This window comes from Camarhynchus parvulus, chromosome 2 (assembly GCF_901933205.1).
Source record: "Camarhynchus parvulus chromosome 2, STF_HiC, whole genome shotgun sequence".
Classification (NCBI taxonomy): domain Eukaryota; kingdom Metazoa; phylum Chordata; class Aves; order Passeriformes; family Thraupidae; genus Camarhynchus; species Camarhynchus parvulus.
In genome coordinates this window covers 45,618,243-45,636,899 of record NC_044572.1, presented here as the reverse complement: position 1 = coordinate 45,636,899, position 18,657 = coordinate 45,618,243, and the positions used below count along the sequence as shown (strand labels likewise).

Below are 18,657 nucleotides of genomic sequence, written 5' to 3'. Positions count from 1 at the left end.
GGAGCACTCAACTGTAACTTTGCAGCACTCAACTATGACTTTGGCTCTATAACATTACTTTCTTCGGCTCCTCCTTTCTAATCACCTTCTTGGGTTTCTTTTTTCAGCTCTTGCTTGAGGTTGCACTGTTGAGTATGAGGAAGAATAGGAATTTGGTTTAATCTGACCTTCTTTTAGTTACGGCTTAGAACAGCTACAAAAGGAAACACACCCTGGTTTTATGTTGGTGCTACATATGCTTGAGATTTTTAATGGACTTATCACTGTGAAGAATCTATTAAGTCTAAGATTTAAGAGAGAACCTCCAGGTGAAATGGAGGAGATTGGCATCCTAGTTGGTGTACTGGGGAAATACCAAAGTGGAAAAGAAAGTCACAATCTTGAAGTGTTGCAGGGGTTTTGGTGGGCTTTTTCACTTTTTTTGAAATTTGAGGGAGTGATCATTTTATGGTTGAATGTCAGAGCTGCCCTGTGTATCTTTCTGGGAATGTTGTTCATATAATTAAGTGATAGTTTGGGTATGGGAAATCCATGGCTTAGTGGGTGTTTTGCAGCAGCTGCATTACTTGGTGTCTACCCTTCCAACTCCATTGTTTTGTCTTCACAGAATGTAGTTCCTTCTCTCCACCAACTACAGTGATTCTACTCATCCTCTTGTGTTTTGAAGCTCTCCTATTTCTCATCTTCACCTCAGTTATGTTTGGGACCCAAGTACACTCCATCTGCACTGATGAAACGGTGGGTGTCACACTTTCTCCTTTACCCTGTCTCTCACCATTTGTAGAAACAGTGACAGGCTACAGGGTTTTGCCTCATGGCACAGGGAGACCCACGTACCCTCTGAGGAGAGATCCAGTGTAATAAAGCTGAGCTAGCACAGTGCTGGATGGTGCTCTCTGAGGGTTCCTGAGGGACACAGGGTACCCTGTGTATTGGCTGGGGTGCCATGTTGACAGTAGCTCCCATGAGGTAGGCATAGGTAGCTGGGGTTACTCTGTAGAGAGTATTTGTCCCTGTGGATTGGAGAACCTTTCTCCTTTAACGAAGTGCTTTTACATCAGTATTGTCTGAAATTCAGCTGTGTGTCCTGGTTGTCACTATTCACTGATTTAGGTGCTGGAAAGGCTGGAAAGCCAAGATGAGAAGTTGAGGGAGGAACACACACACACACACACATACACACACACACACTTCTTTTAGGCTAGAAGATTTTCCAGCCTTTCTTTTAGGCTAGAAGATTTTCCAGCCTTAGCTACCTGTTCAACAGTTCAAAAACTCCTGCCAGAAGGAAAAAGAAAAGGGAGTGGAGTAGGCTCATGGAGACTGCTGGATACAGTCTGCTGCAAATCCACCAAGCCATCTCTGATTTGAAGATGGCATAGTAGAGATTATATAGTAATATTCCAGTCCTAAATCCAGGTATTAGCCCACTTCTGCAAAGATGGAGCTGGTGACTCCTGGGGGTGTTCCCACACTTGTGAATACTTGCACTCTTCACCAAGCATGCTCAGGTAATTGAATTAACCAGAGTGGCTGGAGAGAAGTAATAGTCTTAAAACAGGGACAACTCTTCTTTCCTCCCCTGCCTCCTTTAGGTTTCTTTCCCCTTGTTTGCCCATGGCCAGTTGAAGCTAGAGTAGATGTTTTTGGTGCTGTCAGAGAGCTGTGACTGGCATTATATGCTGTACAAGCCCATTGTTCTGAGCCTTTGTTTGCAGTGCTTTCCTTAATGCTTAGCTTCTGCAAGTGGCTGATGTTCCTTCCACCTGTGTGTGTGCAGAGGAAGACGTCACTGTGATTTCTGATAGGGACAGCCCCAGGAAAAAATACAGTGTGGTACAGATCCTGCTGAGCTTGTGTTCAGCAGTAAGTGTGTAAATTAGCAATGCTGCCTGTGAAATCACCATTTGAATTTCTCTATCTTTGGAACCTGTCAAGAATTTTTAGAAACTGCTTCCTACAGCTGGGCACCCAAATAAGTCCCTAGATTTTCCCTTCCAGTGTAGTTCTGGGGACTCGTAGATGTTAAAGGAACAATGCCACATTCTAAAATAAAGGAATGAAATATGGTCTCCCCCGTTGGGTTGTGGGTTTTTATTTTTGGGTGTTTTTTTAATATGTACCAGTAAGGATTCTGCTCTGTGGAATTTCTCATTGTTGGTTTGCTAGCATTGAGCTAGCTGTATGCAAGCAATCTGTTTTGAGCAAAGGAATATTTCCAGGTGAAGTGCTCTTGGTGTGCTCTCTTACAGTGTTCTAATTTGCATTTTAGAGACACGGCCGTATGTTGCCCTTTTTTCACCTTTCTCTTCCAGTCACTGGGAGACTTCCTTCCTCAATTTGAGTATGCTGTCCTGCCAGGATGGTTCCTCTGTGCCTGAAGGGACCCAGAACCCTGGCATTTTGCTGTTGTCTCTGGAGGTGACAATACCAGGGATCATCACAACTCCTGCAGCTGCCCCATGTTGTGTTCACCAGAGCTCCCAGCGTCAGTGATTTGAGGCACACAGATGTATTGCAGTGCATTACTGTGTAGCGCGGGAGACACACGTAGGTCAGGAGGAACCTTGCCTTGCAAAAGATGCAGAGTCAAGGAACTGGGTGATCTGCCAGCTGCTGCTGCCCATGGGAGAGTGATGCTCTCCAGTGACTGCTCTTACTCATTGTGCTTCTGGAGCAGCCAGGCATAAATGGCTTTCCTGAAAGACCAAATTCACTTCCTGGGCTTCAGACACAATATGGGTTTTTATTTTCTTTTTAATGTTTAACTAGTGAATGTTTCAGCTGATTGCTTGATGGCTTATTTTTGTTCTGCCTCTAACCTTTACTAAACAATGGCAATAATTTCTTCAAATCAGTATCTTATTTAACCCTCTCTCCCTGCTGTCAGCCCATGCATGTTTTAGCAGTGATTCTAATGACACATGAAGAGGCACCAGGTAGACTCAGCTACACTGAGCCATGGGCACTTCCTGAACTTGCTTGGTGAATCTGAGAGCATTACAGAGATTATCTTTGGGTTTGTGGGGTTTTTGGTCTTTTTTTTTTTTTTGTCTGCAAGCTTGTAATGGTTTCTTCTAAAACTTTTCCATCTGGTTAGCACATAATGCATTCAGCCATTAAAGCACATACTTTTTGTTTGGTTTTAAGTGGTGGGTTTTTTTTTATTGACATCAGAGGCAATTGGATGGCAGGTCTTAAAATAGTTCTGAAGTATGTAGGTCTGAAGAAAATGGAAGCAATCTTATTTCCAAGGAACAGTTTCTAGCTTTAGTATTTTTTAATATAAAACAGTGAGAAGAAAAGGAAAGGCAGTACAGATACATTTGTATTTTCTTACTCTGTCCTTTGGATGAGGGGTAACTGAGAGTAGACCTTTCCCCGAATCCAGAGCTACAAAACCCGAGTATTTGACTGAAAATGTCATATTTCTGTTTTCAGGGAATAGAACAGTTGAAAAAGGAAGAGAGAAGATGGGCTAAAAAAACAAAATGGATGAACATGAAAGCAGTATTTGGCCATCCGTTCTCTATAGCATGGCTTAGCCCATTCGCAACACCAGACCAAGGAAAAGCAGACCCATACCAATATGTGGTCTGAGGAATTCCTGACCAGCATTTCCACTAAAATAGAAACATATTACAGCACTACTGTTACAAATTTTCCATGAATGTTTAAAACAAAAAGCAAAATGAACTTTTTTATGTCTATTAAAAGGCTGATAATTGCAGAGGAAAAAAAAGCCCTGTGTTCCACCATTTTAGATAATTCTATATTTCTGGCTGAAACTGCTGCGCTTTTTTTTCCCTTTTTTTTTTTTTCTTTTTTATCACATTAACTTTACTGGCATTTGTTTCTCTTTGCTTTCTGTATGGCATAACTAATGTGAAGGGAATCATCTCTTCTCTGTTATGACCCACTTCTTCTGAGTAAATTCTCATGCTGTCTCCTGACTGTGATGAGCTCTGTGGATGACCTGTGAGTGCCAACAGCCCTGCACAGACACCTTTGGACTTCCTGAAGGAGCACATTGCTCTTTCATAAGTGAACTTGAACAGGGAAGCAGATGCTTCACGTACCAAAAGGTGCAAGACCAGAAGGCAGCACAGCAAGTGAGCCAGTTGACCTGGTGATCACAAACAGTTAAAGTACTTAAAAGTTGCCAAACCAATTCTCACTCCACCCTCCTTTTTCCTTCCAGCCACAGAACTGATTCCATCTTTCTGGCATTATTTTATCTGTTCCCTCCCTTGCGTGCAGGAAATTGTTGCCCCTTTAGGATAACTGTGGCAGATTTAGAAGACTCTTTGGATTATTACATGCCTTACACTTCCAGGAAAGAAAGAAAGATAATTTTCAAGTGTTTAGAATAGCAGAATCATGTTTTTTGATGTGTGTTTGTCTTGGTAAATGACTTGTTAGAGCAATGCCTGCTAAACAGTGTTAATGTGAAAAACTCACATGAATGCCCAGATTACTATAAAGACTAATATTGATGGGATGTGTAAGTGTTCCAGGGTGGTTGATTCTATATTGCTAGCTTTGCCCTGGTTTAGAGCTTTGTAAATCTTTTCTCCTGTTTATGCATACATGTGTATGTGTGTAAGCACACGCACATATATGTGTAAGGGTTTGAAATTGGGAAATATTTATGGTAAGGAGCATGCATGCTGTTATGAACTGTGTGGTGATGAAAAGTGGGAGGGACAGAATGCATTCCAAAAACGGGTAGAGCTAAACCATTCATAATTCCAACTGTTAGTGTTAATTACAACATCTTGTGTTCAGGCAGGAATTTTATTATATTTTGATTCACCACTCCCATGGGCTCATCAAATGAAATGCAAACAGAGGAAATACACAGATCAGCTGCATCTGTGACTTCCAAGGAATCTTTTTCTTTCCTTGGTTTAAAATATTTTTTTGGAAACTGACCTGCTTAGACTGCTTCAAAGCCACGGGGGAAGGGAGGGAAATCAGGGAAGGAGAAATTTAATGGATGTCTCATTTTGGAAGTAATGTGAATGCTGCATCTTTTCAATCTGTTAATGCTTCCATATGGAAAACAAATGCAATAAAACTTTTCCAAAAACTTGTTTGCTGTTCTTTCTTTCTTTCTTTGTTCCAAATCTTGGGGAAAATCTGTAATTGTTTTCTGAACTTTCACTTCTGTATGCAAACAGGCAGAAGCATCTAAAAGTTAATTAACTTGTGTGTTCAACTTCTAAGTTGAAAAGTGAGTTAATTGGTAATATACTGATCTGTTAATCAGTGGTTTGTTTCAGCAGCTGGGAGAGGCTGTAGCTCTGTTTTGAGTATGTGATGGTGTTTCTCAGAGAACGCTCCCACCTTTATCCTTAAGCTGGATCTTGGGCTGTGGTCAATCCAGACAGTGAGACATGTGCAGGTGATAATTTGAACTGGCAGAGAATCTGGCCCTAAAGCTGCCTTGATACAAAATCAGATATATTGAGGGGAGAGGCTTTAGTCACCTAGGCAATTAACTAATGAATGCATCTCTCTGTAGTTCACTGCTTCAAAAATTGTTTTGATTACAAATTCTAAATTCCAGTTTGGGCTCATTTTAATTACCCTTTTTAACTATGTGTTCTGAAGGAAGATTAATTACGTTGTTCTGGCCTTTTGACCATTGTGGAAAAATGTATAACTACTGAGATTTTCAGTCAAACCATGTGTTTTGTCTTTTAAATGAGGCACCATCACAGAAATGCCGCTAGTACCTGTCCTGTGTGTGGTGATAACCTGGGACTTCGGGTTTTCTTGTGCTGTACAACTTTGTTTGTTGCAATTGGAGTGGTACTAAAAGTAAGTCAGTATTGATATGAGAAAGGCAGACTTACTGGTTTGCTGATGGAGAGTATTTTCTTGGTCAGGACTACCTGATTTCAGGTGCTGGTTCTGTTTTACTGTGGCCAGGAGAAATTGAAGGACAAAATCAGAGCACTTCTGTTCTAAAAAACTAAGTGGTGCTCCATGCATAAATGTGTGAAGGAACTGCTGTAAGAGAACTTCTGTCTTAATCATGATTTTCCAGTGGTAATGCTTCCTGTGTCTTCTCCTTAACCATCACTTTGTCTAATGCTTGTCTTTTTTGTTTGCTCTTTCCTTTCACATCCTAAAAGTGCATTGAAAGAAGTTAATGCATTTCTTCTAACATTCAAGAGCTGTCCTGCAGATTGCTTCTGGGTCAGACCATGCAGCCCACCACCATCCTCCTCTGGCACTGGGCAGGAGCAGATACCAAGGGCAGTAATTGAAGAAATGGGTATTATTCTACAGCATCACAGTGGTCACAGGTCAACTTGTCTAACTGTCCCCATGTTTGCAATGTCGTGCCTTTTACTTAAAGAGGGATGTCCAGTATCTTACATTTCCCAGTGTATGTCTTTTCAGTATTGGTTCAAAATTATGTAATTTGAAATAGGGAAAGATGATGCTTTCTAAGCACTTTTATTTTTTTAAGAAATGGAATAGCTGCGTGATGGGAAAGAGTTGTTGGTTTAATTCAATACACAAAATTCTCACTTTGTAAAATAATGGTGAGAGATTTATGTAAGTAAATTTCTTTTTTAAAAGTTTAATTAAACAGTAGTTAAATGTCTTCAACAGCTGTGCATTCCTTCCCTCTCCCTTAGATTCTAAGGCATAACCTTATGCCCTACTGACCATGTGGCCAGCAGCCAAAATTAGATCAAGATACAATTATAAAACTTCTGTTTATTTTGAATACATGCTGTGAAGGGATCAGTGAGGTCAGGTTGGAAGAGAGAAAGTATGCCCCTGGCTGTTCTGATGAACTACTCCCTAATTGGCATTAGCATAACCTCAGTCTGACCTTGCCTTGGTAAGCAGATGCTGATAGGAGCAGGTGAGCAGTGTTTTTTGGGGGAAGGGAATGAGAGGTTGCTGCCCAGAAATGTTCCAAATTTGTATTCCCAGTCTAGATGGCAGCAGGGATTGAAGTGGATTACACAAATGACTGAGGGCAGTGTTGAAGCTTGTGCTCTCAGGGAAGGGTTTAAATGCCTGATGTCTGTCTCTCCTCCTGCTCTGTGCTACTTGTTTTCCTTCTCTCCAGATGCTCGCGCAGTAAGTGCTCCACCGTGCTCCAGCCAGTTTGTTACTAACACACAGGAAACCTCTGCAGTTGGCTAAGGAACAGCGCACAGCCAAAGGTGCTCTCCTGCTTTAGGCTGCCAGAGCTTCTGCCCCCTGGCTGCACAGCCCCTGGGTGCTGGAAATGCAGTATCCTGGAGGAAAAGCTCATGGTAGTGCTAGAACACTTTGCCAGGGGTCTGCAGTGCACAAACTCTGCTCCTCTCCAGCTTGCCCAGCAGGGAGGTAAGGTCAGGCCCTGGCTGTGGCACACAAAGTGTGGCATCCCAAGGCACCAGAGGCTGCAGGGGACTCTCCCTAGAGCACTTGAAATGGTACATTTGCAAGCTTGGGAGCAGGGTGAGGTGCCACAGGCCTGTGCTTAGCATTCAAAGTCCTTCAGGGCCTGATTTTTTTCCCAAATCACAGCCCTGAGGAATTCCGATTTGGTATTGCATCGTTCCTTTCTGCACATTGACTGCTGGGTTTCTCTTAAGTCAGCACCAGAAACGGGGCATGAATGAAGGAATGTAGTTCATAAAAGCTTTGCAGGCAGTGCTTTGGTTTATGGTGTGCTTTCTCCTGGGTCTGCTCTGCTGAGTCAGTGTTACTGCAAACTGAGCTGCTGCTGTTGTCTTATTTGTGAGGCTGGCAACTAGTGCAGCTGTGGTGCTGCTGAGCTGCTGCGTGTATTCCTTTGTATTCCTTTCCCCTCGCTGCAAAGCTTTGAATGTTTTGTGTGTTGTCAAGAAAAATCTATAGAATTAGAATGTGAGAAGTGTACTGTTCTTCTAGCTCTCCTAAAACTGTTCTTTCTTACCCAATTTGCATATTTTTTCCCCTTTCCTTGAGTTTCTCAAAACTTGGATCCCAGTATTCTTGTTTCTCTGAGAACAGACTTTCTGTGTGGTCACTTGTATATCATCACAAGTGGATCATACACAGCTGCAGATCTGACTCCTCTCTTACATGATACAGAAGATGGGCATAAAAAATTGTGCCCTATTTCACACAATGGTAGCCTTAAAAAAATCATTAAGAAAATAAATTTTAGTTCTATATTTCTGTGTGGAGAAGACTATCAGGAAAAAAATGTCGCTGCCCAAAGTTGATGGATCTGTTCTTTAAGTGCAATCAAAATATTTGCTTTAGTAAAAGCGACATTCTTGGAGCGAGGATGAATCAGAATATTGACTGACCAAGGCTCCAGTCCCATTTTGAAGCTTCCACATTAACCTGTGTAGAAAATCTCACCTCCCAGCAGGTTATCTGGCTTGCATTGTGATTTGTCTTTCACAATTTGGTAAATGGAAGTTGTGTTCTTAAATATTTGCTCTTTACTGGCACAGAGTGAACTTCTAGTGACTAGCCTAGGTGTGGCAGTGGTAAATTCCTGATTGCTGGGAAAAGGTGCAGTATTTTGGCTGTGTCTGAACTATTGCAAAAAAATGCCCAAACAAGGTGAAACTCTTAAGTTGTAACTGTATTTTGTCACTCCTTGGAAGGATTTGAAAAGCTATGTGAGAAGAGGTCTATGTTTCCCAAAAGACTGGCTTTTCAGAAGCCATCCCTGTACCCTAAAAATCAACTGATTCCAAAATACATCAGCAAGGTTCAGACTGTCCATGAATTAGATCTGCTGTGAGGATTTTGCTGTTAAATGTGGAGATGAAATTCTCAGTAATGCAGAGTGTCTGTCTTCATAGTTAACTCAGACTGGAATAGCATCAACCTGGCTATAGGTAGGCAGTTCTGCATGTGCTACAAGTGCTTGGTGCTCAAACACCTGCTGTAAGCAAGAGATGACCATAAACTCTTCTCTTCTTGCAGGGTATTGAGCGACTTAAAAACCAAAAGCCAACATGGGAGAAGATCAGTGGCTGGGAAGGAATGAAGCTGGCATTTGGAGGTGCCTTCTCCCTGGGTTGGTTCAACCCTTTCTCAAACCTGAACTGTGAGAGTCCAGCGCCGGCTGAAGCAGCTCCTGCGTCTGAAATAATGACCCAAGAAGAAATCGAGCAGTTTCTGGCTCGAGATGTTGCCATCCAAATGTTGCGTGAATAAGCAAAGTGTCCTTCTCCTCCAGGAGAAGCTTTCAGGTGTTTTTTTGAGAAATAATTACTTGTGCTGGAGATTTAAGGGTTGTTTGTTAACACACTTTCTGGTGCATTAAAAAATTCAGGAGTATTGGTCTGGAACAGACGCTACAGCACTAGCAGAAGCAATGCAAATCTCCAGAGAGAGCTTCATAAGTGATGGGGTTCATAAACTCCTTTCAGACCTGTGTCAGCTGCTTTATTGGTCTTTTCTTACATGGCATTTAAGGACAGTTTATAATTGTCAGATAGATTGGCTCCAGTTCCCAGAAATGTGCCATCCTAGGGAGTCTGGCTAATCTTTTGTTCTTACAGCCCTTTGGAAGACTAAATGTGTGATGGCAAGATTAGCCAGCTCTGAAAGTTTTCTGGAAAATGCATCCTCTTTAGCCCATCCCATGGGTGCTGCTTGTGGATTATGAGTGTTGCTAATGCACTGGTCTTAGCAGAGGTGGGATGCAGGGCTATGGATGAGCTCACCCTGGGTGTGATTTCTTTGGGCTCTGAAATATCTCCAGGGGTTAATTTTTACCCTTCGTGCTTGTGAGACTGCCCAGGACTGGTGGTGCTTGTTGGAGGTGGTGGTGGGCTTGTGGCGATGCCAGGCTGGCAGGAGCATTGACCCATGGCCAGTGCAGCCAAGAAGGAGCAAGTGTTGGCTGGGATGCTGAGCTGCTGGTGCTGGTGGGGGGAAGCTTTTCCCCGGGGCTGTGGTTCATTGGCATGTAAGATGTGTGGAGTGGGGGCTGCCTGGCTGAGCTCTGCAGCCCAGGGAGCAGGGAAGCAGGCTAGGCCAGGTCCCAGGGCTCTTTTTGCAGTGAAAGAGAGGGTGATGAGGATGAGCACCCTGTGATGGAGGTACTACCTCTCTCTGTTTGACTTGTCTGATTTAGATGTTTATCTTTCCTTGGTAGCTAGAGTTGGTAGGGAATGAATAGAGCCTCCTAATCTAACTAGGTCTAACATTGTCCTACTAGTACATGCCATTACTCCAGGTTTCCTTTCACTGATTTTGCAGCCAATCCCTGGGGAATGCTGGTGACCCTGTAGAAGGAATTCCTGTCACTCAAAGAGGGCACCTCTGCAGGAGGCAGTAGTTGCAGCAAAGTCCTGCAGAGGTGTTGCCAGCTGCTGCATTCAGATGCACTGCAAACACTTGGCATCCTCCAGATGTCAGGCTAGTTTTAATTTAGACTGTTCTTCATTTGTGTTTTTCTTCCTCTTCTGTCATATCCCTTAGATTAATTGTCATTAAATTTGCAGGAGACTGGAAATATGCTACTGGTTTCTCCCCACAGAACATGCTTGCTTTTATCTCCCCCTCCCCTGTAACCTGAACCAAAGATAACTGCTTCCTCTCAAATGGAAGATAAAGGAGTTTTTGGGATGAAAGCATGGTATTGTGAAAGACCTATATGAAGTTTTTATTATTTATAGGAGTAATATCAAATGGAATTTGTGCAAGATTTCTTTTAATGTTTATTTTTAACCCCTTGAAAAGCACCTTTGTGTGCATTGATTGTGTGACATTCAGGGCTACTGTGGAGGGATGAGATTCTCTCCTGGACTTGTCCTCTGCCACAGCAATCATTTTATCTGGCAAAGTAGTGGGAACAAATAGAGTGCCTTGACTGTTAAGAGCACAGCTTCACCAAAATCCAGGGGATATTTCTGAATAGTTGTCCCATTCCCTTTTCCCTCTGGATGTCTCTGTCAGTGAAAAGCAGATCTAGAGAACATCATTAGGAATTGCATATTTATAACCTTTGGGTTAAAGAGAGACACCCCCCATTTGAGGGGAATGAGATATCCTCTCATGTCATTTAGTCATGAGGTCTTGAATGTCTTTGCCCTGTGCAGCAGGGTGCTGAGGGAAGAAGCTCGCCTTCTGCCTAGCCTATGTTCCTCCCTGTCAGCATCCCACAGGAGAGGGATGTCAGGGACATACACGGGTCTGTAAGGGATTTCCTCAGGCAGGAACGGCCATGTTGAAAGAGGAAGAGTGCCGTTTTTAGCTCGTGTTTTCTAATTTTGCCCTGCTGCTCCACTTCTGCATCCAGTCAACACCCCTGCCTCTGGTGCTGTGTCTGCAGTGGGAATGGTGCTAGAGTGAGGAACTAGTCCGTGGCTGAAAATCACCTTGAGGCAGGCATATGGGGATGTCAGCCTGGGAGAGAACTCATGTGCTGCATTCCAGGGATGCTTCTCAGGACCGGGACCCTACTCTGGGACATGGCTTTGGGTAGGCATGGATGGAGGCAGCCAGATTTCTCCTCCACTCTCAAACCTAGTTCACTTCGTCATGAGAACCGTTGTCATTTGTTCTGTTTCCCACCTCTCCTGTTGTCCCTCAGATGCTGGCATTTCTGGGTTTGTTTTTTTTTTTTAATAGGGGGAACAGAAAAGTAGTGTGAAGAGGAGGGTAAGAGCCAGAGTAGTCATCTCCTCTCCTCCAGTTACAGTCTGAATGAGACAGGGACGTGTCCCTGGGCCTTACACAGAGCATGGACAGCCAGCTCCGGCTGTGGTGCCCTCAAGACATGGCAGGGTGAATTCCTCTGCCTAGGAAATCAGTTCTGGTGTTTCTTGGCTGTCAGTCTCCCTTGGCCTCTCCCAAAGTCCCAATACCCCTTTGTGTATCTCCTTTCTGTCTCAATGTAGTATGACAGCTGTCAGAAATCACAAGTCTTCACAAATTGGAAAAATCTCTTTAATCCACAGCTTTGGTATAAACTTCCTTCTTTAAGGATTGACTGGTAGCTTGAGACCAAACACGATTTACATGGAATTTAAACTAAGCTCATTGTTTACCTTCCCTTCCCTCTGTACACTTCTTGCCCTTTGTTAGGGCATGCCTTCATGTTCAGACCGTGCTGCTGTGGTCCTGGCTGGCTCATCAGGTCCCAGGAGAGGCATCCTGGAGAGCCTGCTTGTAGTGCCCTAAATTTATGGGGCTAGGGAGGATGCTCCCCTGCACTGCTCAGTGGGACATGGTCTGCTGAAGATCCCATCACTGCTCCGATGTGAGGTGTTAATATGTGATAGACAGAGCCGTGGCATATGTGGAAAGTGTTCTCATACTTCTCACCTGGTGTCTTCCACAGCAGGTTTTCTATGCAAATAGGGAATTTACATCTTGTGAAAAAATACATTTTTTGCTGTTTGTAACTCCTTTTGTGCCTTCAGTCACTGCTGTACTTTCTAAAGAGCTAATACTTCATCTGCCAAGCACCGCCTGCTCCTCCCTGCTCTGTGGATGTCATGTGCATGGGCCCTGCACCTGCTCTGCCTCTGGAGAGGAGCTGCCACTCCCTGCTGTGCCACCAGAGGAGGTGGCCTTTCAGGGACCCTGTGCTGCTGTGGAGTGACACAAGACTGTGGGCAGAGGGGCAGCAGGGGTCAGGGCAGCCTTGACCGCCTTCTGTGGCCTGGCAGCCACCTGCGTGCTCGTCTGAGAGTTCCTCAAATCTTTGAAATGCAGAAGAGTGGTTAAAACCTTTTGGCCTTTTTATGTCCTTTTTTCCCCTCTTCCCTTTTTATGGGCTGGCACATAACCAGATGTAATCACCATTTCTTTTTTCCGCTCCACTGCCTTAATGCTTGAGCAATAAACAGATAAATTACTCCCTGTACTACTGTGTGACCTGATTTCCTCCTTACTTGTGGAAACGCTGGCAAACCCAGTGCCACTCTGCTGCTGGCCATGCTGTGGGACAGGGAAATCCCTTGCTAAAGGTGGGCTCGGGAGTTGTTGGGGTGTGCAGTGCGGTGGTGGGCTCCAGCTGTGCACAGCTGTTGTCTTCTCCAGTGTGACTATGGCTGGAAGAGCTCCTAGTGTACACTGCCATTGAGGTTCTTCCTGTAGTCCAGCAGCATTCAGGGTGGAAGGGAAGAATAGAGGTTGTACATTTCCAGGGAAGCACTAGTAATGAATGCTGCTGGAGATGCCACCTCTTCCAAAAATGCCTGAAAACCCCCAAAAGCAGTGGGATAGGAAGATGTATGAAAAATGGTGTTTGGGGGAGAATGTGCTGGGTTTGCTCTTTCTGAGCTCTAAAGACAAGGAAAGGCATGTGCTGGTACATTCCCCTGATGGTCAGGTAGGAGGAGAGGGAATTACCCAGGAGGGATTTCCTTGAAATGTTCCTTGAGCTGCACAGCAGCCCTTGGTGCAGTGAGGTCCCTGTGTGTCCTTCTGTGTAGGACCACAGCACTGCTGCCCCTCTCAAGCTCACACCCATCTCTGGCTGAAGCTGGTACCAACACATGCTTCAATCCCACGTCTGAGATGGGAACATCCCCTTGGGAGTCCAGAGCCATCCCTATGTGACAACATCACCAAACCAAATCACACAGTCAATTTTCACCATCTTTATTGAATCACAATTAACTGCAATCAATGCAACTGCGCCCTTAAGGCAGTTTAATTCCAGTAGCTTTATGACATTTTTGCTCTTTGCTTTAGAAGAACTATGCAGCAATCAAGAAAGCAAGAAGTGCCCAGTGATGAGATACATTTAGCAAGGCCAACATTTTAGCAAGGCCAACATTTGCACGCTGCCAAGGCACTGATCCTACTCGGTGATGAAGATGCCCTTCTCTGTAGAGATCCCTTTGATCTGGTTGGAGATCAGCTTGGCTACGATTTTCTTCTCTCCTAGTCTTGTTGGAGTGCATACTATTTCAGACTTGATGATCCTGCCAGGCATTATATCCCTGAGGACAAAGGAAAAACCAAAATAGCCCCAGCATTAATTCAGGTTATTTGTCACTTCTGAATAATTTCTCTTAAAGACATAGTCGCTGCATTTGTTTAGGGTGGGTATTTCCCTTCCCCCATGACCAATTTGCAGCAAATGGGGCCTGCCATGGTGGTACTGCCTGGTGGTCCCAGTGATCCTGGGGACCTACCTCAGTGTTCCCTGTACTGCTGAAACACCACATTTAGCTCTGAATGAAGCAGCTGTGCTCACACTTGTTAGGCAGCACAGCAGGAGTATGGGGGGAGTCCCTGTCATGCCCATCTGCCCTGAGTCTGTCAACTGCTGTGTGGGTCTTTCTGGCCAAATATGGTGCAGTTTCAAACACAGCTGGCAAAGGTCCCTCTTCCTGCAAATCCCCTAACCACTTCTTCAAGGATATTTAAAAAAAAAAAAAAACAGAGCAGAGTCCTGCCATGGTCATTTCATTGGCTCATCTCCTTACCCCAGCTCAAATGTTGTCATCTTAAATATGCCCAAGCCCTCCACCAGCAGCTTGCAGTTTTCCAGGGTCACATTCAGCTTGTTCTTGAAGATGAATGCACAGTTGAAGTCATTGTACAGACTGGCTGTTTCTGGCATCTAGCAGAGTAGGAAAGAGAAAAACAAACCCAAAGACTGGAGATTAGGGGGGCAATAAAGATGCCAAAGCTGCTGCAGGTTTGCTCACCACCAACATGGGTAGGGGACAACCCCTTCATATCCTTTACCCACCCAAAGAACTGTGTTTTTCCAGATGGTTTCTCATCACATTTTTGCTTCAGGAGGAAGAGCTGTGGGCTTGGAGATGGGCCCTGTACAAGCTGCCCTCTCCCATCCCCTTCCTTCCAGCAGCCCCTGCCTTCCCCTTTTAGATGTGGCAGTAATAAAACTTTGATTTCATGGCCACTTTCAACCTTCAAATTAATGTCGAATAGTCAAATAAGATGCCAAGAACTGAGCATCCTAGGAGGCAGCTGTTTGGGATATTCCCCTGGGAATGCTAGCACCACTGTGGTGCTGCAGTGAGCAGAGCTTTAACCCTTGTCCTCCCGGAGCCGAGCTGGCAGCTGCCTCACCTGGACAGTGATTGGGGGATACTCGAATCTCATTGAAGTTTCCTTGGTGAGTTTGTCATTTGTTTCCTGGACCTCGGCAATGGCAGTGACAAGGATGAGCACTTCATCTTCCACGGAGGACAATGTCTTCATGTATGCATCAGGTGCTATTTTCAGGGGGATCTGCATCTCTGCAGGAAAGAAAACACAGCTTGGTGTTTCATCACATGCCCAGGAATTGGGTGGCAAATTCGGCAGGATGTGGCGTGAGCCATATTTGCTGAGACCATCCTGCTTTCCCTTCAGTCCCTGCGGGGGAAAGCCCTGGCTGAGTGGGTGGTACCTGGCACGTGCAGCCCATGGGAAGGAGCTACCTTTGTGTTCTGCCCTGCTGCATTTTGACAGCAACAGTATATGAGTGAAAACACTTAGTGCTCATCAACAGCAAAGATTTTTTTTTGAGAGTGATTCATACTAGGAATCAGCAAGGGTTGTTAATTATTTATCACTTGTTAATCTCTTGTTTAGCAAATTTCAGTTACATAGCTTGGGATCAAAAATACAACCCAGGTTACTCAAAGCTGTGCAGAGCACAGCAGCCAACAGCTCCAGGGATCAGCCAGGCAGGCAGTCATAAAGTGGGAATTTGCTTGGGCAAAGAATTCAGAAAATAACACTCACCAGCATCACCACCACCCAAATTAGAGCAGCAAACTCTGTTCAGAAGAACAAAAAAAGGCTGAAATTTCCAGCCATCTAAATCCTGTGAGGGATAAGATCCACATGGATGCACACAAAGCCTGTGGTGACATCTTTGATGTTCAGACAGTGAGGACAGGAGGGAGATGCTTCAGCACACCTCACTCATGCCATGGAAACCTCTGTCTGCCCACAGTGATGTATTCCTAATCACCTCCTTGAAGCTGCAGCAGGGCCTTCATGTTTTGGTCCCTGCTACAGAGGGATCCCAGTCTGTAACTGAGACTTCAAATGCAGTGAAGAGGGAGGTAGGTTCTAGACAGGCAATTTCTGCTCTTCAGAGAGTACAGAGCCATACACTGGTCTATAGTGGAGCCAGTACAAACCCCAGACTGCCACAGTAAATTAGACTGCAGAACACAGCAAGCTTTCTGTGCTTACCAGATGGGCCTTCAAGAGTGATGGTCTCCTTGAGAGTTCCAAGATTGGCCTGAACGTTTCCAGTATAGTACTGCAGCTGGCAGGAGCCAATAAGGTCAATGGTCCAGTTCCCAGGAGCAGAGGTCTTCACTGTGATGGCCATTTCCAGGGGATTGCCAGGATGCAAAGGTTCTGTATTGGTTATCTCCAGGTGGAGCCCAGTCTTGGTGACTGGCTCATTCGGGACCAAAGGCTCGGTGTTGGCACCTATTCTCTGCAGAGTCGAAGCGTAGCCTGAACGAGGCGTCAACCCCGAAGGGCGTAGGAAGCTGTAAGCTCTTTGCATGGACATCCTTTCCTCTTTGGAGCCTGGATGAAGAGAAATATGGGTGACAGCTGTATCTCAGTCTCCTCACCCAGAGCTATCTTCCCTTTATTTATGCTTTAGCTGATAAGCAGAGAGGATGTCAGAGCACCTCCAGCCTTTGCTTAGGACAACTTCTTGGTTTATGCTACCACCAAATCTAGCTGTAGCATTCTGGGCTGGAAGAATTTCCTGGAAGAGACAATTTAGAGGATGGAGATGCTTAAATATTTCAGACTGATATTTTTGCCCTCCTCACTGAGAAGGTTTTAACAATCTAGGACAACATGGCTGGATCTTGAGAACTGTAAGGAAATGCGGGATTTCTTTTTTCCAAAATAGTTTGGGGAATGGAAAGACAAAATGAAGAAATGAAAAAACAAAGCCAAGGTCAGTGTGACACAAGGTCCATCACTCAGCCCATTTCTTTCACGGTCTGGAAGCTTGCTCATGTCCCTGAGGAGCAGCCTATAGGTGTCACTGCGGGCATGAGGATGCCCGGGAGCAGTGCTGCCTCCCGAGGGTCTCCAGGCCTTAGGCCGAGATTGCCACTGCAGCTACTCCTGCAGTTTTCTCCTGGACACCTGCTGTGGGGTGACCTGCAAGGTGGGGGTCTCCTCTTTGGCACTGTGTCAGAGGATGGGGGCAGTTACCTTCGGGGTACTTGTACTCCTGGGTGATGTCTACCCGCCTGTTCTGCCCCACGGCTTTTGTGCTGATGTTCTTGCCGATGGCTTGGGTCTCCGTGCCAACCTTGAAGTATTTATCCTTGCCGTTCACCTTCTTGACCACCCAGTAGACCCTGTCAGCGTTCACCTCTGCGTACACGAACTTGGCGTCGTAGGGCAGGTACACATCTCCTTCCCGCACAGCCTTCACCGGGCAGGGCCCGCACTGGAAACGACCTGGAAAGGGCATTCAATACCAGCTGGAAACGACCTGGAAAGGGCATTCAGTACCACCTGGCTTTCCAAACACCTGCTGTGGCTCCAGTTTTTGCTCCACACTCAGACAACACTCAAGCAGGAATCTGTGCTCATGGCAGTTGATGCTTAGCAGTAAACAGCCCTCCAACTCAGTAATGAACTCCAAACCCTCTCATTCATCCCACAGCTGCTTGGGAATTTTTTATAGATGACCAAGGTCTGGTAGGAGCTTTTGCATGTTTCCCCTCACTTAGATAATTTTAAGGTTAGAAAGCCGCAGCTGGGTTTGATAAAAGGAAGAGAACATAACAATCCCTTGTCCAAACACGATCAATGTGTTTTAAAGAAGTAGATAAAAGAATGTAAAAGTAAGCCCACAAGATGCTAAACCTAGCTGGAACCAGTGGATAAACAGATAATGAGGAATGTAGTGGCTTTTGTGGCAATGTTATGTGACAAGAAACAACAGCACATGTCCTAAGAAGTTCCAGGCAAGGTCATCTGTAAGGCTGAGGGTGCTTAGTGAGTACGACCATCAGGGACCCCTTCAGACACCCCCAGGACCATAAAAGGCCTTCCAGCAAGAGGCAGATGCAAGCAAATTAGTTCAGAAGAACTGATGTTTATGTATTAGCCACAAAGTACACTCTAATGAATATGTATGATCATGATGGAATAAATACCTTGTTGTAAAATTTCATGATACACCAAATCAGAGGAAATACCCTCCAGGTGTTCAGCATGCTGCAATAACGAATATCTGCTTTCTAATGCTTCAAAATTATGTTAGAAAGTTTCTTCCTTAGCCAATTTCAGGTTATTAAGACAGCTGCATCCAGACACCTCCTGTGTTTGATCTCTAGGCAATATTCCACTTCCAGCACTTCCCTGAGGATTATCCTTTTTGGTTTTTTTCCACCTTCAAATTCCCTGAACCTGTGCAGGGAGTTTTGGTGGTCACTCCTCTCATCTACCAATGAACAGGCTCATGACCCCAATGACTTAGATGTCCTCTGAAACAAAGTTCACATTCCCACACTGTTGGTTTTGTGCCTGCCAAGAAATGCTGTTCCTTCCATCCTGGGCTGAGGTGGCAGGAGTGAGACCTGCTGTTTTACAATGTCACTGCCCTGGTGCATGAAGTTGTGTGTGAGGAGTACCTGGTTTGCTGACTGGGAAGCATGTTTTACACACAAAATGTCCCTGCCTCCCTCAGGAGTTGCAGAAGAGCCTTTCTAG

At 44.9% G+C, this 18,657-nt stretch overlaps 2 protein-coding genes across 6 annotated transcripts in view; one reads left to right on the top strand and one right to left on the bottom strand.

Moving 5' to 3' along the window:
- The window catches only part of ZDHHC3 (zinc finger DHHC-type containing 3), a 37,216-nt gene extending 24,380 nt beyond the window's left edge, over positions 1 to 12,836 (top strand). For 3 of the 4 annotated variants that reach the window (XM_030943070.1, XM_030943068.1, XM_030943069.1), the window contains exons 6-7: positions 608 to 738; positions 8,947 to 12,836. In XM_030943070.1, the coding sequence (XP_030798930.1) occupies positions 608 to 738; positions 8,947 to 9,180 (365 nt within the window). In that variant the 3' untranslated portion in view covers positions 9,181 to 12,836. Of the gene's footprint in view, positions 1 to 607; positions 739 to 3,441; positions 4,968 to 8,946 lie in introns of those variants that run through there. The other variant, XM_030943071.1, reaches the window with a different exon arrangement.
- Positions 12,837 to 13,582: 746 nt separating this feature from the next.
- TGM4 (transglutaminase 4) overlaps positions 13,583 to 18,657 on the bottom strand; it is a 31,050-nt gene continuing 25,975 nt past the window's right edge. For both annotated transcript variants that reach the window (XM_030943700.1, XM_030943701.1), the window contains 5 exons: positions 17,146 to 17,397; positions 16,150 to 16,497; positions 15,031 to 15,200; positions 14,418 to 14,554; positions 13,583 to 13,928 (listed from right to left, as the gene is read on the bottom strand). In XM_030943700.1, the coding sequence (XP_030799560.1) occupies positions 13,787 to 13,928; positions 14,418 to 14,554; positions 15,031 to 15,200; positions 16,150 to 16,497; positions 17,146 to 17,397 (1,049 nt within the window). In that variant the 3' untranslated portion in view covers positions 13,583 to 13,786. The remainder of the gene's footprint in view (positions 13,929 to 14,417; positions 14,555 to 15,030; positions 15,201 to 16,149; positions 16,498 to 17,145; positions 17,398 to 18,657) is intronic.